This window comes from Thunnus albacares, chromosome 16 (assembly GCF_914725855.1).
Source record: "Thunnus albacares chromosome 16, fThuAlb1.1, whole genome shotgun sequence".
In the NCBI taxonomy this organism is placed as follows: Eukaryota; Metazoa; Chordata; class Actinopteri; order Scombriformes; family Scombridae; genus Thunnus; species Thunnus albacares.
Window position 1 is genome coordinate 13,457,871 of NC_058121.1, and position 27,673 is coordinate 13,485,543.

A 27,673-nucleotide genomic window follows, 5' to 3' on the forward strand; every position below is an offset into this window, starting at 1 on the left:
GACTTTGTTGAATTTCCTGCACACATGCTGTGTTAGGAGTGTAGTTGAGCTCAAACACACCAACACTAAAATTAAAAGGATGCCAAAGTTTGAACTTTTCTGTCTTTTTATTTACGTTAAAGATAAGGACTCTTATTTTGAAGTCCGGGGTCTCCCAGCCAATCAGAGCTCGGGGTTTATGTAACAGGAAGTGGACGTTATGAAAACAAACGCGCTCCACACCCTGATAAGAAGCAACTGCACGCGTTCAGGTATAATATCTGTTTATCTTCATTCAATCATTTTACAACTTGTCAATTTAAAAAAAATAAAAGCGTTAAATTAGACGGTAGAGAATGACGTCACGTCTTTGAATGATGTATATAATCAAATTGATGTTTTTTCAGAGTTGTTAGTTGTTTGGATACATGACCTGACTCAACAGTTACACACCTGTTCAGTTTTATCCTGTTTAACTCTACTTCTGATTAATTCCAGCGGTTGGAAACTACAATAATTAACTTGAACAGATCAGTGTTGAGCAGCTCCACAGCTGTCATGCTGAAAGCTGTGGGACAAGCTCTCTTCTCAACTGGACTGCAGAGTCCCAAATTCACAGAACAGGAGAAAAAGGTAAATGTTTCCCAGATTACCTTGTAAAAAAAAAAAAAAAAGAGTATCAGACCTTTGGACAGATGTGAATTGTTGTGTTTGTCACACTGCCATGGGACAAACACAACAACATGGGTCAACATGGGTTTGACTGCTGTGTGTTAACTAGTGCTGAAAGGAACTAGTTGATAATGATTCAACAACTGTGAGAATGTGAGGATTTGCTGCTGTTCTCTGTTTTATGTGATTGTAAATGTTCGGTTTTGGACTTTGGGTTTGACAAAACAAATATTTGAAGAAGTCATTTTTGGCTTTGGGAATTTGGTAACATTTTTCTCAAATGTTGTGGAACTAGGCAACTAATCAATTAGGTGATCAACAAAACCTTAATTGACTCTGAAAAAATTGATCGATCATTTATTCATTGAGTCATTTATCAAGGAAAATGCCAAACTTCCAATGATTCCTTCTCAAATGTGACAGTCAAACTAAATCCATCGACCCTCTTTAGGTTTTGAACTGTTGGCTCAAACAGCAAATTTGCACATCACGTGGCGATATTGTGAAGGCTGATCCTCTCAAAATGTATAACACTATTAATATAATATTATTATGATATTTACTTTTTAAATATTTTTATATTACAATGTCACCACTTGGGGTTATGGCTATCCAAGTTTGTCACCCATGTAAATAGTATAGTGTAAAAATATGTGCTAAGAACTATCAAATTGTGTAGAGTAGGACTGCAACTAATAATTATCAATTAATCTGCTGATTATTTTCTACATTTCTATCTTTCAGTCCATTAAATGTCAGACAATAGTGAGAATTGTGATTAATTTCCTAAAGCCCAAGATAAAAGATAATCACTTGTTTTTTCTAACCAACAGTGCAACACCAAAAGATAAGACATTTACTATTAATATGAGACAAAGATGCTGCGATCAAAAAAGATCCAAACTATTAATTTTTCATGTGATTTACTAATCAATTAATCATCTAATTGTTTCAGCTGTACTCTAAATACTGTAGAATCATCTTTTTTGTAACAGCAATAAAAACAAAGTAAAAATGTTTCCAGTTGCAATGCAGCTGAAATTCCTCATCAGGTCCCACAGTTTTCTGACATTTTATAGACTACATTTAACAATTAATTGTCAATAGTTGCAGCCTGAGTGTGTCTCTGTGTGTGTTTTGCAGGGACCAGACTATGAGATCCGCACCTACCACGCCACTAAATGGGTGAGCACCTCTCTGAGTGCGATGCAGTGGGACGCAGCCACGAACACTGGCTTCCGCAGACTCTTCAATTACATTCAAGGCAACAATCATAACAGTGAGTTTCAAAAATGAAAAACTGCTGGGTGGGAATCAACTTTTGTGTAGCTTATAATATGCGTTGTGTCAGATTGAGGTGTTTTTGAGGCTTTAGGATGTTGTGGTGGTTTTCTTGTTGCTATAAGCAAACAGTAAACCTTGACAAGATGAGATTAAACTTCATGAAACACGATGAGGGAAGTAAATAATGTTCAAATGTTCCAGAGTGGAGTTATGGCTAACTTTAGGTCCGAAGACAAGGGAGTTGATGAATAAATGCAAAAGAAAAACTGCACTTTTGTTCTCGCTCAGCAGTTTGTAACAGCGCCGGTGCCTTTTGTCTCACTCAGCAGTTTACACAAGCGTTATTTATGAGAATACATATTGTCTGTGCTGTTGACTACTGAACTCTGCAGCATAAGGAGAGTGTGGCCTTTAAACATGGTGTTTAATCCTCCACATCTGCCCACACATTGTGATTATATGTCCACCATCTGTTCAGGTGTTATTACACACCACAGTTTTGATCTACCAGCTGGCGACTGAGTGTTAATTCGGTTAATTCAATATCTGTGCGTCCTACAAACGCTGATCACATGTCAAACTGATCATTTTTCATGCTTCCGCTTCTTCAGAAGTCAAAGTTGAGATGACAGCCCCTGTGACGTGTCGTGTGGACCCTGGAGCCGGCCCCGCATGTGAATCTCAGTTCACCGTTTCCTTCTACATCCCGGAGGAGCATCAGGAAAATCCACCGGAGCCGAGCGACCCGGAGGTGTTTGTGGAGCACAGGAAGGAGTTCACGGCTTATGTCAGGTGAGGCACAACTGAGGGACTAATTTGAATAGAGTAAATTCTAGCTGGTAATTTGTAAGAAAATACAGTTTGAAAAAAGAGACCTCAGAGCCTTACACATGTCCCTCTTATCTCTTATTCCTTCTTCCAGGACATACGGGGGTTTCTCCAATGAGAAGATGAAGCACGAGGAGCTCCAGAAACTTCTGCAGAGCCTACAGAGGGACGGCGTCCCATATGTGGACCAGCCATTCTACACAGCCGGCTATGACAGCCCCTTTAAACTGACCAACCGCAGGAACGAAGTCTGGATCCTCAAGAAGGAAGAGGCGCAACAGTAGAGAGTTCAAAGGTCACGCAAAACACCCTGAAGAAAACATTCACATTCAAATTCTTAGAGATTGGCATTACAGCACTCATTAATGTTCAAGGGCACAAATTTGTTGCTTTTATATGAATGTGATAAATGAAGCGTCAAAGGTCATATTAAGACATCATTAAATACCTATTTTTTGGGTCTGACTACACACTAAAAGTTACTGAAATACAGACTAATTCTCAGTCTGAATAAAAAGGCTAAACATCATTTCATTTAGTGAATAAACCAGAAGGAAGACGTGGCCACAGTGGGGAAATATACAGTGGGGAAATATTTCCAGCAGGTGGAGCTAAACAGTGAGGAAACGTTTCTTCCTTTTGGTGCATCTTCTTAGGACAAAACCCACAAGTGCCTCTTCACTTTTTATTGCTCACATTGCTGATTGCTGTTTATTCAGTGATTCTTAAAGGTCAAAAAATACTTAAAATACTTGAGTCATGTGGTATTTGTTTACACCTGAACTTTACTGTGACAAGACTGTGCAGGGTGAAGAAATAGAGGGAAGGCTCACATTCAACAATACTTGCATGCCGTTATGAACAATAAAAGTACTATTAGTCACTGCAATTGGAGGACAAAATCCAGAGTCCACATTGTGTACAAAAATACAAAAAAAAAAACAGTCTACAACTGTTGGAGTCTGATCAAGTGAGAATCTTCCAAATGATACAAATTTCCCCCGTTGGTATTTTGTTCCTCCACTGCAGCTGTAATTTTACTAAGAATCTCCACTTGATTTTAGCTCATATAGCTCATATTCACCTCAGTTGAACAATAAAATGTATTTTTTTCTTAAAGTAAGGGCATTATTGATGATATTGTCCCCCATCTTTTACATCGAAATCACATTAGAGAGGGGGCTCTTTTCTGTCAGATAAGCAAGAGGAATGATTACAGCGACCAATCAGCAACAGGCATGCTGTTATTTTTTATTAATTGAAAGAACTTTGAATCTGCCCTTTAAAGGACAGGTTCACAATTTTTCAAATCTGTCTTAAAACAACAGTCAGGAGCCCAAATGAAGATTGAAACAGGTTTTGCTCACTGTAATGATTCCTCCTGTTCATACTGACCATTAGAAGATCCCTTCATAATGCACTTACAATGTAAGTGATGGGGGACAAAATCTACAGTCCTCATTTTGTGCAGAAATGTATTTAAAAGTTTATTTGAAGATGATACGAAGCTTCAGCCATCCGCGTTAGTCAGATAAAGTGGATCTTCTACAGTTACAGTCCTTTTTTAGTGAAAAATTCGCTCTATGTGTCTCGATGGACAGTGTTTTCCTGTTCAGCTGCAGCGGAGAGATCCGAACAAAAAGAAAGAATTTGGCACTGAAAAGACTAATTGTGAAAGATATTGACTAGATTTGACTATTTTGGATGACTGAAGCTTCATATTAGCTTCAAATAAACCTAAATACATGTCTGTATTGTAAGTACATTACAAAGGGATCTTCTAATGGCCAGTATGAACAGGAGGAATGATTACAGCAAGAAAAAAATGAGTTAATGTTCATTTGGGCTCCTGGTTGTTGCTTTAAGAATTAATTGGTAAAAAAAAAAAAGTGAATCTATCCTTAAGTTTTGTAGGTCACCTGTAATGTCTGACAGCAGGTTTCTCTCCTGTCAGTCAGCGGTCGCGTTTCAAAGGTGACTCTGTCGCGTCTGCCTGACAAAACGTTGGTAAATCTCAGTTTATCTGATCTCAGAAGTCGCTTACTGTCACCCATTATGATGAACGTCTGAGTCATAGCAAGTCAGGACGAGTCATCGCTTCATCACTGAGGTGTCATTTGCAACAAACATCCCCCCTGATGAATTAATAAATATGCAGTTACCTGCCTGTGTTGTTCAAACTCAGATCTGCCAACATTTTTGTCACTTGGTGGGTGTTAGTTGGCAAAGATTCACACTTATAAGCTGTCAGAAATGTTAAGCCTTTTTAAATCTGACTTGACCTCCTTTTCATTTCATTCATTTTCATTTTAAAGCTAATCATGTGTTATTAATCTTAAAGAAGGGATTCTACGTGGTACTTGATAAAGGAATAATGACATAAGCACTGCACTAATATATGAATCGTGATATATTGCCTATAAATTATGTTTTAAAATGTAATATTTATCTCATCATTAATAAATATAACTCATTCTCAGATGATCGATTATTATGCCTCCATCTTCACTGTGTAATTATATTTTTGTCTTCCCTATTTCAGCAGGGATTATTTAATGTAGTTTGAAGCAAATTTGCCACAGAAAGCTTCAGTGCGAGTTGTCTCATCTGCAGCGGATAAACTTTTGATCTGACTGTCATCCGCACTCTGATGATCGTGACCTTTTGATCAGCCGGTTGAAATTCCTGCCACAGTTCACTTCACCCTTTTATCCTCGCTCACCTTCTCCTCGCCCGCTCTCGTCGTCGCTGTCAGGTTGATGTCTGCTGAGTCATTCGTTTTATTTGTGGCAGTTTTGTTCCCGATATCATGTTCAGACACTCAGCAGAAATCTTTTTTTTTTTTTTTTTTTTTTAAGTCTTCTACACGCACATACACACTCTCCATATTAGTGTGTTGTTCACCAGTCGGATCGATCTCATTGGCTCGTGCTCAGTGAGGTGAAACATTGCTGCCAACAGGAAACGTATAACGAGGTTCACAGTTTTATTCCAAACAACGGTCTTTTAGTTTTATCTCTACACCCTCCAGCCTGCTGCAGACCTCAAGTTGACGTAGAGGACGGGGTATAAAAATACCTCCATGACAAAACTCATTTTCTTGTGACGGATATAAAATGGAAGAAATTAATGAAAATTATGCAGTGATACACTGTAATGCAGTTTTTACGGATTTTCCGAAGGTTCCAGTTTCCTCCCACATCCCATATTATTGCAAATCACAGCAGACTGGAGACTCTTAATAGCCCAAACTGGAGGTGTCAGTAGGTGTGTGAGTGATTGTGTTGTTTGCGAAAGTGTGAAATTTACATATCTGGCAACTGTTCACCAAAGCAGGATGTTATTTTTATTTCATCATATCCAGGATGCCATTTGTTTCCGTCCATTTAAAGTACAGTTATAATTATACAAAGTGTACTAACAGAGACTTAACACTTGAGAGTGACGGTGAATATTTCCTGGTCTGCATCTTTTAAGTTACATTATCTTTATGTCGCAGCACAGTTGCAAATAAGCAATATGGATGCTTTAAGCAAGTAGTTCCCAACCTGTGGTTAGGGGAAGATAAGCTGAGGAAATACATTTAAAAAAAGTGTTTCTATAACACAAATTGTTTTTAGTTTAATCTAAATGTGCATTTATGTTGTAGTTTTGTCTTCAGGATGAAAACCTGAGGGGGAAACATGATTCTTCAGTTGATAAACATATACAACCTGTGACAAATGGTCATAAGCCAAATACACTGGGAAGCACTGCATGAAGTAGTAGTGTGAAAATCTGACATCTAAGACAACCTCTTTTTGACATCATAGCTAGTGAATGCAACACTTGTCATCAGCTGACTCAGTCTTTGAGTTAAATACATCAACAAGGCAAAGTTTCAGAAAAAGAAAGTCTCACAACTGCAGTGTCAGGCTAAATAATAAAACTTAGGTGAAACAAAGGTGACTAAACATTTCTTCTGCAAGTTGATTTTTGGAGCTTAGTGACATGAACTGAACCTGACAGTTGCCTGAAACTAGGAAATGAATCTAAACATTTTCATTATGTTTGGAAATTAGTCGTTTTAATACAAGTAAAACCACTTTTAAAGGCCCTAAATAAACAATTACTTTTCTATTTACCAATGGACCATAAATAAGTACAAAAATACAAATATTGTATTTCACTTTTTATGACTAAATAATTGGTGAAGTGTTTGTGGAAATGGCTGAGTCACTCTATAAAGTCTATTCTTCCTGGACTCTCTGCTGTGTTCTGTTTCATTTGTCACTTCATACGTTGGTGTCTTATAAGGAAACTATAGAGCGTGTGCTGAATGTAAGAGGAGGAGGGAAGCACTGAAGTGTCAATAGTGTGATTATGGCGGGGAGGAGTTTGTATTGATTCCTGTCTGACAGCCAGATGGACACAGTGAGCGTCAGAGGACACGCAGGTGACTCTGCTGAATCGGAGGTGGAGGGACCTCATTGAAAATACTGAGAGGCTGTCTGTGAGTGCTTTTCATTAAAGTTGCAGTGTGTAGAATTTAGTGGCATCGAGCAGAACAGACGGAGGTATGATCACCTGAAAATTAGAATTGTTGTGTTTTCGTTACCTTAGAATGAGCCTTTTATATCTACATAGGGAGCAGGTCCTCTTCCACAGAGGCCGCCATGTTGCACCACCATGTTTCTACAGTAGCCTAGAACAGACAAACCAAACACTGGCTCTAGAGAGATCACATTTTGTGCCACGTACTGCAAGTAAGTCAGTCAGTCAGGATGGTTCAACAGTTGTCAGAGGAGTGCTCTATTAAGGTCCGAGTCTGTGATTCAGTGTGTGTCCTAATAGGATGTCCAGAAGGGGAGATAACAGATGACCCCACGGGGGAGGGAAGGAGGGGTAAACGAGGGCCTCTGGAGTTTTCCAGATGATGGATGAGTGTGGGTGCCATGGCGACGGCGCTAATGAGGCGGTGATTTTGGGTGCAGGGCTGGCAGATGGCCGTGAATCACGCACACACAGAGAAATGACACAGAGACCCGATCTTTAAATATCACCTTGTTTTATTACACAGACATACACAAGAGCGTTAGCAGCCCGCCTTCAGCTCCACTCCCACTACTTCACGTCTTCGTCTGTCCTCCCGGTCTGCTTTTTGCAAACCGGGATTGAGATGTTCCCCCGTCATGAGAAAAGCCCAGGCCCCATGTGCTCAATCATGGCCGGGCGGGAGCTGGAGGACACACTTTGGTCACAGGTGATTAAACCGCAGGGTGTTATGGCTGTTAGGAGGTTATGAAGTCTCACGCCTGTCACGTCAGTTTACGACGCTGAAGAGACCACATTTACTCAGCTGTGAGCACCGGCGTGAGATTTGCATGACTCAAGATTAAGGGCAGTAGAAGGCTTAAGCATAAATATTGACATTATTGCATTTTTGAAGAAGCACCTTTTTAGAAAAAAAAAAAAAAAAAAAAAAAACGCCCGGTGGGACCAGCTTAGTAAATGTGATCCTTCATCGTCTTGCCTCCATCACCTTGTTCAATGAGTCTGACCAGGATGCTGTACTGTACTGCAGCCCTGCTATGTGAAAATAAATAATCTACAAAAAAAAAAGGAAACCACTCCCTTCCAGCAAACAGAGGGCTCTAAAAATGTACAAAGTCTTTTGAAAATAAGTCAAATGTTACTTAAAACTCATTTTCTCTATGTATTTACATACAGAACCATATAAAACTGCAAACGGATAAACTTAGCAGAAAGAGCATTATAGAAATCATTTAAGCTCTAGATAGAAGGTTCTAGTAGGTCTCAGCAAACTTAACAGACAAGCGGTCGCGCTCTCAGATTGTGTTCACGTCCAGATTAACAGCCAGCTAAAGTTCAATTTTCAGCTCTTTGGTAAACCAACATGATCACTAAAAGACCGGGACAGTAAAATAAGCTTTTTGTTTTCCATCTGTCGTTTCTGGCTTTACATTTATAGATTCATACTTTATTCCCCAAACACAAGTCATGACATCGCTTGTTTATTAAAACAATCTTTCAAAAACATACACAAACGGAGAAAAAGACCTATGCACAGTGCAAAACTAACAAACTAAAATTCAATTAATAGAGGTTTTATGAGCCTGTTTTTTTTTTTTATAGAGTTAATCTGCTGTTTTGGTTGAGCCTATGTACACCCAACCACTGTCCACTTCCTGTCCATCACTAAGTGGCAGCACTGAGCCCTCTGCACTTTCTATGGACCACTGAACACACCAGCTCTGCAAACTAAACCACTGACCTAAGAGCAGAAAGCGAAAAACCTGGCGATAACCGTAGCTGAAGTTGTACCGTGGGAGCCATCTGTTGTACCACGTCCTCACGTTCTTTCCACATGGCTGTTTGAAGCCAACACTTGCGAGCCGTGGTGCCTTCGAACACTTTCCAGAGCCAACGGAAGAGAAGCAGAAGTTGAGAAGATTTTACATTCCACTCTTTCCAACTGCACCACAGCAGCAAAGTTAAGCAAACACCTTGTGACTTTTCAATTCCTTCAATTCACCTTAGTTTGCCATCTCACCTTGTCCTTCAAAGACACTAAAGGGTTCCTGCTTATTATGAGAGCTAACATGAGCTCTGACAGGATAAAAGTAAATAAAACAGCAATTGAGCAATGAAAAACAAACTAAGAACACCAGGCTTAAAAGAAACACTATTCTTTTAACACAAAAGGTGAGTCACCAAACGAAGGAGAGAAGGATGAGAATCATGGGAGTCTTGAAAAGCTGCAGCAGAACCAGTTCTTCACTTCAGACCGATTTTCAGCCTGGTCTATGACGGGGTGACCTCTGACCTCACATCAAGTCCCGACATGTCCACTCCCTCAGAGGCGGCGCCGAGGGGGTGGGGCTCAGGAAGATGTCAGAGTCTGAAGAGGGCCTTCTATTGGCTCCTCTTCCTGCCCCCTACCCTGGTTACGACAATTGAGTTCAGCTCCCCCGTGTCCGTGGGGCGCTCTCTGCTCTTTAACTTCTGCTCTCTTCAGATAAAGTGCCATTAGAGTCCTGGAGCACAGGGAGAGTCGGGCTTTCTGCAGTGTCTCCGTACTCGCTCTCAGCCAGCTCGCCCTCACGCTCACAGATAACTGTCATTGGGCTGCTGAGGATTCGGCTGCGTGCATTATACTTGCTGCTGGCAGCAGAGGGCGGCGTGCGTGACCGCCCGTACTTCCCGCTCATCGAGAAGGATGATGATGAAGTCGGCGAGGACAGAGCCAAGGCCTCGTAGCGGCTCCACTCATCTGTTGCCCTCTTGCCGCGACCAGGGGAGGTACAAGGGCTGTGTGGCGCCGTCGGTGAGGAGGCCGAAGCAGCGGGGGGGTCTAGTGAGGACTCAGAGCGCGTCCGCTGGGAGCGTGGGTCGGTGGAGCGAAGCATCTCGGTGGCAGACATCCTGAAGCTGGTCTCAGAGCGGCTGCCCTTCTTAAGAAGAAGGGCTTTGAAGGTGTCACTGCTGGTGGAGGACTTCCGCAGGTTGCGCTGGATGGAGCCTGTCTGACGGGGCAGTGAGGACACCGGGCTCGGAGACACGCTTGTGGGGGTGACGGGTGGAGACTGCGAGTGGCTTCCACCCCGGGACTTTTCCTCCTCAGACTCCCTGCGACCCAGGACCTTACGCTTGGACCTGCGGACAGTGAGATGTAGATACTAAGATTAATGACATGCTTGGAGAAATCCTGCAGAGTCAGTGAAAGCAAGCTGGGTTAATTAATTTGTACTAAAAAAAAAAATTATTCAAATATTCACTTGACAGAAGCGCAAGAAGAAAATCCATTAGAAGTATATATGCAAGAGTTGGGGGCAGTTCTGTGAGGAAACGAGGACATCAGACTAAATTATTCAAAATAAATACTGCTGCAGCATTTGGGATTTCATACAACTGAGCAGAAAGCTCAGGCCAGCCTTGTGATTGTTTCTGTGTTTCAGCTTTTAAAAAAAAAAAAAGATTTTACTTAAAAATACTTGGCCTGTATGGCTCAAATTTTTGTCCCAAATTTGCCATATGTCAGCACTGCCCCCAGCAATCGCACGCTACAGTGTGGATATTAAAGTAAAATCATAAGGACAAATCAGTGGCATATATGCTCAAAAAAAAAAGAAAGGCAGGGCGATGAGAGTTATACATTTTCATCAAAGAGATCCAATGAGTTTTTACAAGAAAAGCTGCAGACGCTGCAACTCTGCAGGAGAGCTCGAGACACGGCACAATGAAATTAATCAAAAAACACAAACTGAGAAAAGTGCCCAAAGCGGTTTTAATCACACAAGGACGATCCAGCCTCCTCTCAGCAGGGGGTATCAGTCGTTTACTGCGACACTTAGCCTACACTATCTATAACTCCTGCACCAAAGCGTAGCAATAAAGCTGCAACTAGCAGAGTACGGGGGATTAGGGCTAGCAGGGAAACAGACTTATTAATGTGTAGTCCAGGGGTGGCACTGCTGCTAATCCGAAAAGGTAGCATCACTGCAATTGTGGAAATGGGGCTGGCTAATCAAAGGGAAGGGGCTACTTGCCACTCCGCACCTCTCTAGAACGGATTCACCCACCCACTGCACGCCCCCTCTGCACAGGGGAGGAGAGAGGAGGAGAGGGGAGACAAAGATGATTAAAGGCATGAAAAATACAGATTCTGTGATATGGGAGAACAATTTCATGCAAAACGTAAAGGGAGGATTGAAGAACGCAGTGAGACAAAATCCTTAATCCTCAGATTAGATCTGGAAAAAGAAATTCTTCCATAAAGACCTGTAGAGAACATACTTGGTGAAGGTCAGAGGGAGAGGGAGGATATAAATGGTTTGAGCGAGAATCTGTGTCTGCTTTCTGTTTAAAAAAAAAAAAAAAAAAAAAAAAAAGGGAAAATGCAGTATGTGTCTGTGCCCTAAATTCAACCTCCATCTAGCATTGTCTCCTCTAAGCTGAGCTTGCCACATTAGCCCATCAGCATTACATAACAGCTTTTCACACATGCGTACACTCACACACCTGAATCCAGCGAACCAGGACGGCTCTGTGCCAAACTCATATTGACAAACACACAAATACAAAGACCGTAACACACACGCAGGCAGCCACACTGGTGAGGCAGGGATACCAATCTCAGTTATAGAGGTAAACAAGACTGCAATATAAAACCCAGCTCAGAGAACATGATCGATTTCTTTCTCTTGGCTGTATTACATTTGGTTTAGAGGATCTCCCTCCAGACAAGTTGTATTTTCTGTTGCGGCTCTGAAGGCATTTCATTCAGTGTTTTCATTCTCTGTTTTCCCAGAGAGAGAGAGAGAGTAAAAAACAAAGGTATTGGACATGTGAGAAGGGGAGGGGAAACGTATCAGAGAGGTGAAGACGTAAGTTCGGTGGACAGCATCGATGTGAGAAAGTTACTTGGAATCCATCTCTCAACATTCAAAATAATGTACAAAGCTTTTCTTAAAGGTCTTTGACAAATGTTTTTAAAAGACATCAAACCTTTTTTTAATCTAAATAGTTCAGATGGTTTTAAACAGGAGTCCACTTTTTTGCAAATTAACTCTTGACTGGTGTATACCGTTGTAGACATACTTGAGTTTTACAGCACAACCTAGAGTCCATCATCACTTCCCACTTCTCAAAGATCTGTAAGTGATTCTATGTTCTATACTGGAGGAGGTGCAATGGAGGAGGAGAGCGGTAAGGCGAATGGTAAACACAAACAGTTCTGTCTTTTGTTATGCAATCTTCTTCATGTCTAATTAAACTGCACAATAAATCGCACTTGCACACGTGACGTGTGCGTACATGCACCATAAATACATCGACACTCTGTCGCCAGCAGAAATAAAATCCCGTGAAATGAAATCCTGTGATGCTCAAGAGAACTCCCGACTGCCGCTGCACGTGACCGTGAAACACAAACTGGCGGGCCGCATGAGAAATTTATGTGTGTTCTCCTTTTGAAGCACGGAAGCACGTATGCAATATATGTCAGAGACTGCAGTGCACAGGAGCAGAGAGAGACAGAAACACAGAGAGAGAGAGAGAGAGAGAGAGAGAGAGATGGAGAGAAAAGCACTAGTCGCTCTCTCCGGTGGCCTCTAACCTAGATTAGGACCAGAGGGTGTCGAGTAGTTAAATAATGAATGAAGCCACAGCCGTTTTTCTCCTGCTGAGAATGAACAACACTAATCTGACTACATTAACACAGATGTCTCGGGAAACATCTTACTACTGACTCATGCTGCATCCTCAATTGTTGACTCTACGTGGCCTTTTAACTGACCAGGAACAGAAAGAGCAACTCTCTCCAGAGCTGGACTCCAGAGACCAGCTATTTGACAGATATGTAGACGCTTGCAGATGGGACAGCGCTGGGTAAAGTTATGACTGAGAGGTGGAGGGTAGGGGGGGGAGGAGGAGGAGAGGATGATGAAAGGAGGGGGGATGGAGATGGAAAAAGAGAAATCATGGGTTGAAAGGTGAAGGGGGAGGAAGGAGCTTAGAGTTCAGGGTGATGCGCTGTGGTTTTATGAGGAGGTGAGAAAGAGGGAATGAGATGCTGATACGGACAGAGAAAGAGGGGGAAGGCGGAGAGAAAAACAAACGGAGAAAACAGAATGACAAGAGAGGAAAAATAAACCAGCTTAATGGAACAAACTATGACAAACAGCAAGTGAGGAGAGTTGGAGCGGGAGGAGATAAACGAGTGACAAGTGGTGCAAAAGAAGTGCATCATAGTACCTGTGAATGGCGGCAAACAGGTCCTCAGTGGTTCGGGTCCGTGTGGGAGTCGGGGTCACCATGTTCTCCTCTGAGGCCCCGTTAGCTGATGGGGCCGGAGACGATTCAGCCGTACTGGAGTCGAACACGTCACCTGAGACGAAGAGACATTCACTTTAAGTTACACATTTACAGGAGAGTAAACACACTTCAGGTTTACTCTGCACAACATGCGCACACTCATGTAGCTTCCATCCCGTCGCCTTGACCTGGCTGCCTATGAGATCTGAAGTGGTACGGAGGTGGTGCCGGACTGCTTCTCTTACATTCTCTTTCTGTTTCTAGGTTTCCTCTTTTCCTTTCTTCTCCTCTAGTTCAGCCTTTTTCTCCTCCTCCTCCTCCTCCTCTTCCACTCAACCTCCTCACTCACGTCTGCGCTTCGACTGCCTGAGCCGCTGCAGGCAGTCTCACTTTACGCGCTCTCCCCCATCCTCCCCTTCATCCCCTTAACAGATCTGCTCCCCTCCCCTCTGATAGGATGGAGCCCCTCCCCCTTCTCCCTCCAACCACGAAAAGCATCTCCCCCGGGACACTTGCTCCCCCCCCCCCCCCCCTTACCTCAGAGAGAGAAGGAGGGATAGATAGGGAGCGGGACAGGCAGAGATAGAGAGAGGGGCCGAGTAGAACAGACTGAGGATGAGAGATTAACAGAAAGGAAGAGGAAAAAGCAGAAATGGATATTTGGAAATAAGGATGGATGGCGGAGAGCAGTCGAGTACAGTGGAGGATGAGGTGTGTGGGGAGGCAGAGAAGAGAACAATGCGGGGAGAAGGGAAGGGACAGTAGCCACAAGATCTCTGTGTATGAAATATAGAAGGATGGGTAGAAGAGAGAGAGTTGGGATGGATGAATTCATGAGGCTATAGCTCTGCTGTCCCAGTGATAAGCCGTTTCTCCTGAGCTATTTTCACAGTTTTCAGACCTCTAAAGCTTGTGGTTTCAAGTTTGGCTCCTTTTGCTTTGGAGGGCAAAATGAATTTCACAGCTGCCTGAGGAGCTGGCCACACAGCTACTAACCATATAGGATTATGGTAATGGGCTTAAGTAATGAGTAAATGATGGTTCTGACTCAAACTGTTCTCTATTCACAAAGTCTGTGCATTTCCCATTCTGATTTGAGGAAAAATAAATCAAAATCATCTTCAAATAACTCACCTGTGTCGTCCTCCCTGGAGCTGATGGATCCAGTCGTGCTGCTCGTTCCATCTCCGTCCTCTTCTTCCTCTTCATGATCCTCTCCATCTGTACGCAGCTCTTGGTCAAGACTTGTGTCTTGGCTGGCTGATGCAGTGATTTGGGACTCATCCTGGATTTCTGTGGATGTTTCACTGCTCTCTGCCAAAGTTTCCTTGTCCTCCTCCTCCTGTTGCTCACTTTTCCTCTCTTTCTCTTCTTCTGTTACTTGTCTTTGTGGTGCATCTATTTGGTCTTCTGTTCTGGACAGGCTGTTTGTATCTTCATGCGGAGATGGAACCTGTTCTTTGATTGGTTGGGGGTTAAATGGAGGGACAAAGAAGAGAGGTTTCTTGGAGATTGCTGGAGGCTGTTTGACAGGGGAGCTTTGGGAGCTCTGTGAGGGACTTGGCAATGCTTCTTTTTCTTTCCCGTTTAAAAGAAAGCAACTCTCATCCTCAGGTATTCCATTGTAGACAGCACAATCTGGTGTGTCGTCTGTGATACTGCAGTCCAATGAAAAGTCTTCTAGGAGCTTTGACACAGGTGATGGTGAGGAATTACGTGAATCCTCCTCTGGAGAGAAGGTGAACTGGGTTAACCCAGTAGGATGCTCCTGGGAGTGAGACTTCCCAAGGGTCTGGGGCTTTAGACCCTTGATGAGGTCCATCCCTGTTTCCTGAGCTGTAGTGTTGTCCGTTTTGCTGTCGATCTCCTTCTCTGTCCGCTTGACTGAGCGGAGCTGAACACTCTGCAGCGCAAAGGGGGTGATGAGGGGCTTAGGTGACTTTGTAGGGCTGTTGGAAACGGCGGGTTTAGGAGCATCCTTCGTTGCCTTCACAGCAGATGGGAAGGAGGAAGGTGGGATAAAAGCAGGCGGTGGAGGAGGTGGAGGGGGCCCCATGGTGGGAACAGGAGGGGGAGGTGGAGGGGGAGGACTGAAGCTCCCATTGAAGGACAGACTAGGGTGGATTAGTGTTTCAGGGGATGGAGGAGGAGGGAATTCTGGGGAGGTGCAGCAAGGAGGTGGCGGGCTCAGAGTTGGACCCTGAGGAGTAACAGGGGGAGCTGGCAGAGGAGTGGGGGAACCCGAATTTGGTGGTAGAGGGGGAGGGAAGGGTGGAGGTGGGCCGAGAGGGGTGTTCGGAGCTGAGGATGAGGAAAGGGGCAGGGGTGGAGGTGGTGGCGGAGGAGGCCCGGAACTCTTAAGTGAGTCCGAGGTGTTGGAAGAAAGGGAAGTGGAAGAGGAGGACATGGAAACAGAGGATAGGAGAGAGGACTTCCTCTCGGGTACTTTGGGCTTAGGCCGGCTGCTGGAGGGAGACATAGACCTGACGAGTGAGGGCACTGGGGTTCCAGCTGTGGGGGTGTTGGACTGGCTGGAGTAGCCGCTAGATGGAGAAGTCAGTCTGTGTACCCTGTCAGGGGAGGAGGTGGCTGTTTTGGGCTTCACTGCCAACCCTCCCTCCTGGCCTGGAGCTCCAGGGCCCCGGCTGTTGCTGTGAATCTCACCTCCATTCTGTAGTTCTCCTGGGTGAGGCCCGGCCGACATATTATCTGTGGCATGGGCCAGAGGGGTCTGTGCCCTCTGGTCTCCATGGGTACGAGGGTAGTCCATGTAGTAGCCCCAGGAATCAGCATAGTCAGAACGCAAGCTGCTGGTGTCACTGTGAGCAGGTGTCACGTGGCATAGCGAGTATACGTTAGACACACCACCACAGTTTGCGTTAGCTACTAGCGATGCTGCAGAGCTACCTGCACTAATGCTACTCTGACTTCTTGGCCGTAGCACCCAAGGGTCATCGTAGTCACTGCTGGGACTGTGGGAGGGTGAAGAGGGAGAGGCGCATCCTTTCCCTCCTCTCAGCCCCATCTGTAGGCTCTGCTGCAAGCTGGCAATTAGAGTCTCATTGAGCATGGCGCCGTTTGGCCCGTTAGCACCACTGATGGCGCTAATGCCTCCAAGGGGCTTTTTTGCACCAGGCTTGCGTTTGAGAGAGTCTGTACGAGCTGGGGGCAGCGGGGGCTTCTTGGATTTGCGGAGGGAGATGCTGCGGGATAGAGAGCGGTCACTGTACAAGCTTCCAGAGTCTTCCTGATTGGCCATCTCGCGGCACTCGTACATGCTGTGTCTGGCCGCCCGTCCAGCTGCTGCCCCGTGCCCGCTGCCATGGCTGCGTGAGCGCAGGCCTGAGTCGACATGCATGGAGGTGTAATATCCATCGTTGTCTTGGGAATAGAGGGAGCTGGAGTCAGTAGTGGTCCTGGAGGATAGCTCCAGGCTGCTGTACAGCTGGTTGATAGGAGTGGAACAGCTGGAGGTCAGAGTGCGGTGCGGGACAGCCACGTTTTCTGGTGTGTCGTAGATCCACTGCTCTTCTGTCAGACAGGATGGTGGCGTGGGGGCCAAGGTCCTGTGACTGTGTGCACTGCTGTCCGAGTGCCCTGACTCGCTGGCAGGTGCTGCTGCAATCAGACCACTATCGTGTGGTGTGTGAGTAGGGGTGGATGTGGCCAAGGCTGGACAGGTGGAGCTTTGGGTGAATGCTGCAGGACTGGAGATCAGGGGGTCGGTGTTGGTGGAGGAAGCTACACTTAGTGGTCGAACTGTGGGGTAAGCTGAGACTGGGGAGTGGGAAAGCTGACTGGAGGTGTTGAGGGTGATGACCTCAGATGAGCTAGAAAGGGTGGCATTGGGGATGAGTGAGGTGGAATAGGCAGCATGTGGGGAGACCACACAAGCTGGACCACCACCCCACTCACTGGACTGCGTCCCCCTCACCTCCTGAGACTTGGGCCTGGGCAGGGTGCCTGTCCTTGGGGCATTCCTCATGTGCACAACTGTGTTGTCAACCTGAAGCTTTCCAATTTGCCTATGGGGTGTAGTTTGTTCCTCTGACTTTATGGGGGTGCTGCTGTAGATGGGATCAGCACTGAGGGACACCCTGGCACCCTGTCGGGGCAGACTGTGAAAACGGGAAGGGTCTCCGTTAAACTGATGTGGCAGCATCAAGATCCCGGAGCTGTCACTGCTGGAGATGGATATGCTTCCTGTAGAGGAGGAAGCAGAGATGCCGGCCATCTGAGCAGCGATCCCCTGCCCTCTCTGAGCCCGAATTCTTCTCATAGACGGGGGTACAATCTTCACTTCTTCTGTCTGGCAGCCCGAGTCTCGCGTCTGGGAACGTCGGAGTGTTGAGTTGACACTTCCAACTCGGCCCAAAGTGGAATACTGTCCTGGGATGAACATGGAATGCGGCCGGAGCTCTCCGCCGCGTCCTTTTGCTGCTGTCAAAAGAAAACAGAAACTATGATAAACATGTGATTGATATAAATATTCGTTGTTTTCTCTTCTTGCTCCACTACCTGTAATCCTCTCTATAACTTCTTGAGCCACAAAGCCTTCTGCTCTTCTGGTTGGACTGTCAGATAAACTGTGGTCACAGGGAAGCTAATTAATTTGATTTGCTGTAACCTTGTCTCATGCGTTAATAACTTCTGGTCTTCATTAAGGAGGAAAGGATATGAGGGGTGACAGAGAGAAGAGAAAAAGACTCCCTAATATGCTTCCCCTCCTATTCTGGCTCTGTCTCAGTCCGATAGAAAAGCAAATAGACCCCTGGGGTCCAGGACAGGCAGCTGGTAGGGTATGAGGCAGCCAACACACAAACACATACATGGACACAAATAGAGAGACACATGTGCATGCATGCACAATGTTGACATGGTCACGCACAGTCACACAGAATAGAGCATACAGAACAAGCAGATAGATGTAGAGACAAGGACACACAAACATGCAGACATCACAAAAGACACACACCGAACATACCAGATTGTAAACAAACAATTTGAAGAATGGGTTGTAAAACAGGAGAAGATGTCTAGTGTGTCTCCCATCTGCGGTGGCTCTCCTGTTGATGCTCGTATCCCCAAAACATATACTCTTGCGTCCTTTCTTCTCTCTCCTGTCTCGCGCTCTCTCTAAACCACACATACACTCTCTTCCTCCTTTGCTAAAAGCTGGAGTGACAGCTTGGCTGCTGCTGCTGCTGCGATAGATTAAGCTGCAGGTCTACTTCGCAGCTCTAGTGCAAGGAGAGGGAGGGATGAAGCAGTGGGACAATTACCCCGGCCCAGTAATCATGACATTCAGAGGATGTCGTCAGCTGGCCACTAACTGGACTTTAAAGCTCTTTCCCTATCAGCCTTGGTGATCTTATTGCACAGAGAAATGACATTCTCCTTAAATGCTGCTGCTATCCTACAGCTCAAAGAAGTGTAAATAAACTTCAGCCATGCAGTGCCATCAGCACAGCACAGTGTCAGCTTAGTGAGCTTAGTGCTCACTTAACACCCAGCTCAGCTGAATAACTAAGGGTAGGGGACCTCTGAACCTTCATATTTGTCATACAACGCTCATATGTTGAGAGTGCAGAAGAAATGAAGATGGTATGAGGCCTTTTTGTGTCCATGATCAGGGGCCCATTGTCGCAGTAATCGGTCCATGTTCGGAAAAGTAAGACACAGATGAGACACATACTAAGATTTTCAATATGGCCCTAGGATTAAGGCACATATACACACAAAGACACACACAACGCACAGAGATAGGGCTGTAGAAAGTTGACCCCTGAGGGATTATGGCCCAATACGTATTTAAGGATGGAACTTTTCTTGTGTGACATGATTTGACAACAGGAAAAGTCTAACATGAGATTCTATTATGGCAGAAGTTTCTAGATGAGGGAAAAGGGCAGAAATAAAACCACAAAAACTACTGAGAAGGATTTCATAACTAAGTCCTGGCTGTGGATAAACAGGGTGGAGCGGAGCAAATGAGTGACACATGGTGTGTAGAATTGAAACAGGGAAAGACGGAACAACTGCAGGGCCTTGATCCAACACTGTGGACTTGCATGGGTCATTTTTCTCTGTCTCAATATGACTCAGAACAATACTGGTGGTGAGTTCATTCTTGACTCAGTGTATACAGTTATACTTGATAAAAGCGTAAATCCAGGAAGGAATGAAGTAATGGAAGATGGAGGGATGCTTGTCCAGAGTGTTGGTACAGGTCTGTGGACAGTAGAGGACAACATATTGCCCCACAGTGATCCATACCTAGCTCTTGGTTGAAGTTGTCAGGCAGCCCTGATATAGTCTTTCTGCGTTTGACCTTCTTGGGCCGGCGGGACACGGTGTCAGTGTTAATGAGGGAGCGCCGGATGCTCGCCTGTCGGTCAAACACTGCCCCTGGTAGCCGGGAGGGCGAGAGCAAGGTAGGCGGACACACAGGCAAACAGTAGTCAGTTAGTGGAAGGAACAAACTCAACAACATGCAGAGAGTTGTTTTTTTTTTTCTCTCAAGCTGAACATGCAGCGTTAACAGAGCAGGAAAAGTATAGGGACAGTTCAACCAAATTACAAAAAAAACCCCTCATATACTCTCTGGTGGTATCAATCAATGATGCAGCTAGTTTTGGTTTCATTGCCAAGGTTTTGAGATACATCTCTTATGTTTTTTGCCTTACTAGATCCCACCAGATGTACATGAGAAAATCTTTTATGTCATTTGGTTGATCTGATCCTTTAATCAGCCAAGATGCTTAAAATACACAAAATTCACCAGCCTTTTTCACTCTTAAAAGCTTAAACTTAAGAATAGAGAATCTGCTGCGAGGACTTGACTTGTGTCCCAACAAAGGCTGGCAAATCCTTAAATTTGTGGCTTACGGTTTGTGTTAATTTCCAATACGCAGTGTGAAAAACTGTAAACATACATGTAAGATATGTGAGATGTTGGGTACATGCTCTAATAACAAAAACACACATGCACAGGACAGATATGAGGTGAAGCATGCACACACACACACACACACACACACACACACACACACACGCATACATCTTTCATTCTTCTCAATATCCTTCTCACTCTCTGTCCAGCTTCCCTGAAGGAATTGCAGTATCTCACTAGGAACTGCTCTTTCTGCTATCTAGCTTGCTGGTGACAGCCTGCAGGCGTTAGGGAAATAGAAATTGATATGAGTGCACATAGTGTCTATCACAACCCCCCCCCCCTCAAAGTGACAGAAAAGTCCCTGATCTGTATATGTGTGTGTGTTTCACTCTCTCTTTCTCAGTAATCTAAAGTGACAGCAGATGAAGTCAACAGTGATTTGTGTGACGTGGGAACGCATTAACCACTCATTAGTGTCTAAAAGACGTGGGATTGCAGTAATATTTCCCTTGACAGCAGTTAAATTCAGATGTTGACATTGAACTGAGAGTTTTTGAGTCAAATAACCCAAATAATACACAATATCCCCTCATAGAACATAGAACAACCTAACATATAAATTGAACGCCAGAACTATCAGAATGAGATGTTATATCTATGTGTATGATTCCTGGGTGGCGGGTAGCACTGAAGAATGTGGCACTCTAACAAGGGAATTGCCTCGACACGTTTTACTGTGACGAGTGTTCATCTGTCAAACGCCCTGTGATCTGACATAAAGTCAGTGAAAAAGCCTTGATCCCTGGATAAGATGTCAAACCATTTTCACACACACAAACGCTCGCTCACACACGCATAAAGGAAGGTGAAGGTCAATTTCCAAGAAGCATGATGGAAGAGGGTAGAAAACACAGAGGTACAGCAGGAGAGGCAGACGTCCATGACTGACGCGTACAGTTTTTATCTCTGTGGATGACTGGATACAGTAATTGATTAGTCTATATCCACTCACCCACAGAGGGTTGATTTAAGGAACAGTCTGACATTTGGCTTGTTTGGCTCCCTTATATTTGCTATGTTACTGAGAGTTAGAGATGATCATTATAATAGTTTTGAAATTATTGGAATGCATATTTTTCTACTTTTGATGGAGTTTAGATGTCTCCTCCAGTCTTTTTTTGCTGAGCTAAAACATGTCATGGAGTTATCTTTCTTTTAAAAACTCACAGACATGAAATTGATATTGATCTACTCATCTAACTCTCAGTAAGACATTATTTAAGTGAATTTCCAAAAACGTCAGAAAATTCCTTTTAGACAAACAAAACAAAATGTGTGATTGATGGTGAGAAGTTAATGTTAGAGAATAGACACCGTGGATGTAAGAGGCCAGATCCAACTCAAGAGTAGTGTGATCTTTGTAGGTCACTACGCGAAATGGAACTACAGGAGCCGGATATTTGTTTTCCACTACTGACACTAATGGAGATTGGTTCTCTAGTGGTTGAGAGATGGACAAAATGATTGGATGAATGCTGCTGCCAAGAGGTCATACCTGTGACGTTGATGGCAACTATGTCTGTGGGCACGGCTTTCGCCGTCTGCCTCATCTTCTCCTCCGGGGTGGGGAGGGGTGCGGATTTGGTCCATACCACCTTTCCGTCAACCTCTAACACCTCCCTTTCCTCGCCGCCTCCCTGCGGGGTCTGGGGCCTCATGGACAGCTGAGATTTGTCATCCTCCACTGACGAAGCTGTAGACTGCATGAGAGAGAGGGAGAAGGGATTAACGAGCTGTAAAACATGAAGTGGGGAGGGACTTTGGAGAAAAGAGAGAGAAAAGGGAATGGAAAGAGTAGAGGACAGGAGGAGAAGAGGGAAAAAAGGGAAGAGGGGACAGGGATAGTAGAATGAAAGAATGAAAAAGAGAGGTGAGTGAGATGAGATGGGAGGAGGAGGAAGAGAAATGAATGCAGAGGGGAGAGAAAAAGAGAAAATACAGTGACAGAGATGTCAGGTAATGAAAGGTAATAGAGAATAAAGATTTAGTCACTGAATTACAACACAGAAAGATGGATTAAGAAAAATATCAGGCTGAATTGTAAAGATGATAGAAGAAAATGTGAGTGGGAATAGAACAATAAAACACAATAGAACTTAATTTTAAACTGTCCAGGATATATTGGCACATACAAACACACTTTATTACACTACTGTGACCTTTAGAAGCTTGCAGTGCTGTAAACGTATATTGCGATCAATCATGCCCAAATGGAAACACACACACACACACACACAGTCACTCTCTCACACACAAAAACCTATCAGCTTAAACCGACACCGGTTGGAGATGGCAGGATAAAAGCAAGAGAGCAACAGTGTGAAGAAAGAGAGAGAATCACTTGAGCATTAAACTGTATTCACACACAAATAGTTCTGAATCATAGTGGGGGTTTTACTGCAGAGAGGCAACAGACATTTTACTACAACATTCAGGCTTGAAATTGAGCCTATTAGTGAACAGCAAACCTCAAAATACTGACTAAAACATGACTAAAAATATTTTCATGTCCAATTTGCTGAATATCTAAGTCAATGTCACGTCCGTATGAGCTTATATTCTTAAATGAATGTGACTACACACCTGAGTCCAGAGGACAGTGAACACAAATAATCCATTTTTTTCTGATTATAGATCAATTCCAGGAGAAAAATCATTACTTGTCGCTTTCACTGCATCACTCAAACTTTGCCTGATCGATCACACGTGAAACACCTTCAGTTTTTCTGCCACGGAAAAAAAACTGATGTCTTCAAAGCAATTTTGTTAGGCAGAGGTGGAAAGAAGTGCAGCACAGTTTTCCAGAATCCCTAAAATGTTACAATAGTATTCCCTATGTCCGTCAGTGTTTATCTTGACATTCCCAAACATCAGAATGACTGGAAAAGATGGCTATTGTTGCTCTTATACAGACAAAGCACGGATGGATGGATAAATGGGGAGGAGGGGGCACCAAAACAAGGAGAAGACGGGAGGATGGACGGAAAAAAACCTCAGCAATAGATAATTTGGTAGCAAGCGTGGCTTGTTACTCTGCATCATTGTGGCTCAACCAGGAGCCCTGTTTCTCCTTTTGAAACTGCTGTCAGGCAAAGTTAGGCTCACTGAACTCAGGACAACAGGAAGTGATGGGGAAAGGGAGCAAACAGCGGAACGGAGGAAGGGGGACGGAAGGCAGAGAGGAAGGGGATTGGCCTGGGTTAAAAAAAAAGAGGGGGATAGCGTGCAGAAAGTAGAAAGACAAAAAAAAAGAGAGATGGGAGTAGACAGTTTAGAAAGCGAAACAACATGTTATGAAGGTCAAGGGTGGAGGCAGGAATGAAACGAGCACGGCTGGAATCGAGGGGCTCTGTGGGACAAAAGAGAACCTGATAATTAGGAAGAACTATGTGGAAGAACCTCTGACCCTTACAGGACCCCTCATATCATGTGTGGCTGTTTGTGTCACTGAGAAACAAAAACTGCAGCGCAGAGGAAAGGAGAGGATGCATATCTGGCTGTCAAACAATTTACACTTCAAACTAATTGTCTGCCAGACAAAAGAGCAATAAATAATAGTTTCTGTCTCTTGTTATTTTTCTGTCCCTTCTCTCTCTCCATGTATCACCCTCCTATGAAATTACAGTTCTGTGACATTAGACAAACAGCAGCTCCGACAAGTGTAGAGGAAAAACAACATAAGTCAGTATATGTTTATTCCCTACCTCTGCTTGAAAAATAATGACAGACCAGGCAGAGTACAAATTAAAAAAAAAAGAGTTGAGCAATCAATTCATCTTGACTTTTTCACAATGCATGCTGACAGTTGCAGCAAAATGCAATGGTTGGCTTAGCATTGGTTATCCATGTGCCATTAATCCCAATCAAATACAACAGAATCTAGCACAATCCCAATAAGAGTGGAAGAACTCACTGGACAAATCTATTTGAATTAAAAAAACAAACAAACAAACAAAAACTGAACCAGACCAATGAATAGACATATTTTAGGTACTTTCCAAAATCTTTTGGTCTAAAACTGCTTATTGTCTTATTGTAAATATAAATGAGAAAATAAATCAGGAGCTGAGAGATAATTAATGTGCAAAATTAAAGACTGACAATGGATAAAACATGCATTTCCATTTCCAACCACTGGAGGGCAGACTGACACTGTTAAAATCACTGGCACTGAGTTGCCATGCTGCTGAATCAGCACAAGACTGCAAACCAGTCCTGTGAACACACACACTACACTTTTTATATCTCAAAATGTAGTTGTGTGTGTGTGAAAGCAGTGTTCCTATGTATGGATGTGTGTATACATGCTGTGCATATATGTTTACCTTCTTATCATTCTCATCATCCTCCTCATCCTGCAGGCTGCTGGTGGACTGTAGTGGGTCAGAAAAAGTGGGACCCTGAGAGTAGTACTGGGAGCTCCGAAAACCATCTTTCCTCAACTTGTCACATTCTGGAGGACAGACAGAGAGAGAGAGAAATATGTTACTGACAAAAATGACATTTGATAGCTATGATCTTTGTCTCAAACGAAAACAGATACTCATTATGATAACAAATCTCAATTTGAGAAGAATTTATCAGGAGAAAATCCAGTCTGAGAGCACAGCTTTTGTAGAGTATGATACACAATATGCACACAGTTTGGAGAAAAAAACATGATCAAGAGTTCATTGCTTTCACTGAACTAAAAAACATTTATTATGTGTTAATATTTTTAATTTAACTGACTATTTTAACACATTTGACACTCAATACAATACTCATCTCAAGAAATGTATTATGCACACTGCACACACAAGCTAATTTGTGCACAGATAATTCAATAACAGTATAGTAAAGAAAGGAGACACACACACCGACATAGCTGTGTAACACTTATCTGTGTACAGTAGAACACGCCATTGGTTGTGTCTGTGTGTGTGTGTCTGTGTGTGTGTGTCAGTCACGTGAGTCCCTGTTGGATGCTGCCAAGTGCTGCTCACACCTCCTTGCGTCACCACCTGCTGTGACGCCGTTGTGATATATGTGTGTCGGTGTGTGTATATCAATGTGAGATAAGAACTAACTTCATAAATGTGTGTTGTGTGTGCATGTAACCGGAGGAGGGGGTATCAGTTTCAGTCTGTCACACACAGATGGCAGAACTGTCCCTCTCCCCCCCCTCCCACCCCCTTCTCTCAGGGGGCATTTAGCACATCATCCCTCCTTCTCTTTCTCTGTAAATATCTACTGATGAATTCTGTCTAGTGTTTAAATAGCTGATTACATTCAAGTAGTACTATTTTTACAGCCTCGACAAAAACACACAGTAGAGTTTTGTGTGCTTTTGCTGATTCCATAACCTTGTAGATAAAGAAATCTAATAAACAGTGTGAGGGTAAATGTATTTATATCCAAATAAAGCAGATAACTTCAACATGAAAAAATATTAACATGTCCCTCTGACCTACATCAGTGGCATATCAACTGACAAGCATGCATGTTCTTGTTCTTTGGCATTTATTCATGGTGTATTATAGATGTGTACTACACACATGCACATCACTACAAGCTGGGCACCTCAAATATGCAGCTTTTGATCCCTTTTTTGTGTCATCTATCTCCACAGCTAATTACCATCCATCTCTATGGAGAGACACGTCGCGTATGAATAATACTGTCAGTTAATGGGTCCTAAAGGGGCTGGTAAAAGGTAGCTACTGTAACAATGAGCTGATGTGGCAGCGGTGTGGAAGAAGAGATTCGGGAAGCATGATGATAATGAGGATGATTACGGGGAGCAGAGCTGTTAAGATGATTGGTGTTGCGTGATTGGGGACGGTTGATAAAATAAATAAGCTCTGATGAGCTGCTTGTTGCTAGGCAGAACTGATGGGAGGGGAGCGGAAAGTGACACGAGAGACAAGCAGAGAGAATAAAGGACGTTGTGGAAAGAAATAATATAATGATATGAGCAGGGTGTTTGCATATGTGTATATTTTACAGTGGCATGTAAATTATATGTGTAATACTGATTGACTCTGGCAGTTCTGTGCCTATTTAGTGTCACAGATGTCCAAAAAAGATTGTCACTGAAGTGTGTAATATGTTAAAAAAACTATACCTATTTGGAGCCTGAGTTAACTGTAATGAACCATAAAAAAAGTATTTTTAAACTTCATTTAGCTCCATTTTGGTCCACAACATAGCAGTGACCCTGTGACCTTCACTCTGTCTCTGTTGCTGACCCTAGTTATCAATGAGTGATATCAGTAATTGAACTAATGCACAATTTGAGGATGTTATTGACAATAATCATATGACGCAACTTGTCTAATGTATTTCGAGCACGTTGGCACGTTTGCTGTAACTCGCGAGCCGCCTGCAAAAGCCTCGAATACCATGTGAGTGTTTCAGAGAAAACAGAGAGGATGCACATTGTCATCTGATTGGTTATTGATTATTCTGCTTTGCAGAGCAGAGACAAAACTCGTGTACCTTGCCATGCTCATGCTGGTGTCACCGGATAGTGTGACTGGTTACATGTACATGAGAGCAGGGACTGCACATGCTTTAACCTCATCATATAATCTCTAAATTATAAAATGTAACAAATGCCTTGTAAATATAGAATTAGTAGTTTAATTGCTACAAAGACAGTTTCATTACTGAAAAGAAAAATCCTAAATCTATTCTTACATGTCTAAACTGTAACTTGGGTAAACTTCACTCTCAACTTCCTGGGAGTGGAAAAGGAATTTAAGAGCTAAAACACACACCAAGAATCAAATGGACAGCACAGGTGCTCTCATTGGACACCTGTTGGCTTTCAGTTAGGACCCCTGGGGCTGGGCGGTGACAGGATGAGGGGGGGGGGGAGCTGCTTTAATCCCACCTCCCAGGTGGTGTTTGCGTACCCAGCAACATCAATATTGCAGGAAGTAATATACAACAGCACAGGGGTCAAACAATGGCAAAGAAAAGAACTACAGTGTGTGTGTATGTGTGAACAGGTGACTCACACACCGTAAGCATCCAGTTACAACCACCTCCTCCCCATTTATCTCTCTCTCTCTTTATCTCAGTCTCGTTTTTATCTGCTGGCACACAAGGCCACCTTAATATGTAAACAACAGGCTCACACTGTGACACATCCAC

The 27,673-nt window shown here is 43.7% G+C and overlaps 2 protein-coding genes across 16 annotated transcripts in view; one reads left to right on the forward strand and one right to left on the reverse strand.

Moving 5' to 3' along the window:
• The first annotated feature begins 156 nt into the window (after positions 1 to 156).
• On the forward strand, positions 157 to 4,015 carry hebp2 (heme binding protein 2). Its single transcript, XM_044377066.1, has 5 exons — positions 157 to 251; positions 478 to 612; positions 1,795 to 1,930; positions 2,547 to 2,727; positions 2,858 to 4,015. Exons 2-5 carry the CDS (start codon positions 538 to 540, stop codon positions 3,045 to 3,047), a joined length of 582 nt encoding a protein of 193 aa, XP_044233001.1. The 5' UTR covers positions 157 to 251; positions 478 to 537; the 3' UTR covers positions 3,048 to 4,015.
• A 3,778-nt stretch (positions 4,016 to 7,793) lies between these two features.
• The window catches only part of nhsl1b (NHS-like 1b), a 111,894-nt gene continuing 92,014 nt past the window's right edge, over positions 7,794 to 27,673 (reverse strand). For 10 of the 15 annotated variants that reach the window (XM_044377077.1, XM_044377067.1, XM_044377081.1 and 7 more), the window contains 7 exons: positions 24,859 to 24,986; positions 22,029 to 22,233; positions 19,855 to 19,986; positions 14,713 to 18,018; positions 13,519 to 13,651; positions 11,323 to 11,361; positions 7,794 to 10,419 (listed from right to left, as the gene is read on the reverse strand). In XM_044377077.1, coding sequence (XP_044233012.1) covers positions 9,762 to 10,419; positions 11,323 to 11,361; positions 13,519 to 13,651; positions 14,713 to 18,018; positions 19,855 to 19,986; positions 22,029 to 22,233; positions 24,859 to 24,986 — 4,601 coding nt within the window. In that variant the 3' untranslated portion in view covers positions 7,794 to 9,761. The remainder of the gene's footprint in view (positions 10,420 to 11,322; positions 11,362 to 13,518; positions 13,652 to 14,712; positions 18,019 to 19,854; positions 19,987 to 22,028; positions 22,234 to 24,858; positions 24,987 to 27,673) is intronic. The other 5 variants (XM_044377082.1, XM_044377083.1, XM_044377072.1 and 2 more) reach the window with 3 other exon arrangements.

What these genes read in the sequence shown, in the direction of transcription:
- hebp2 (XM_044377066.1), top strand. Translation starts at nt 538, where the DNA reads ATGCTGAAAGCTGTGGGACAAGCTCTCTTCTCAACTGGACTGCAGAGT. An exon ending in TCACAGAACAGGAGAAAAAG is followed by an intron (nt 613 to 1,794) that starts GTAAATGTTTCC and finishes TGTGTTTTGCAG; the next exon opens with GGACCAGACTATGAGATCCG. An exon ending in TCAAGGCAACAATCATAACA is followed by an intron (nt 1,931 to 2,546) that starts GTGAGTTTCAAA and finishes CCGCTTCTTCAG; the next exon opens with AAGTCAAAGTTGAGATGACA.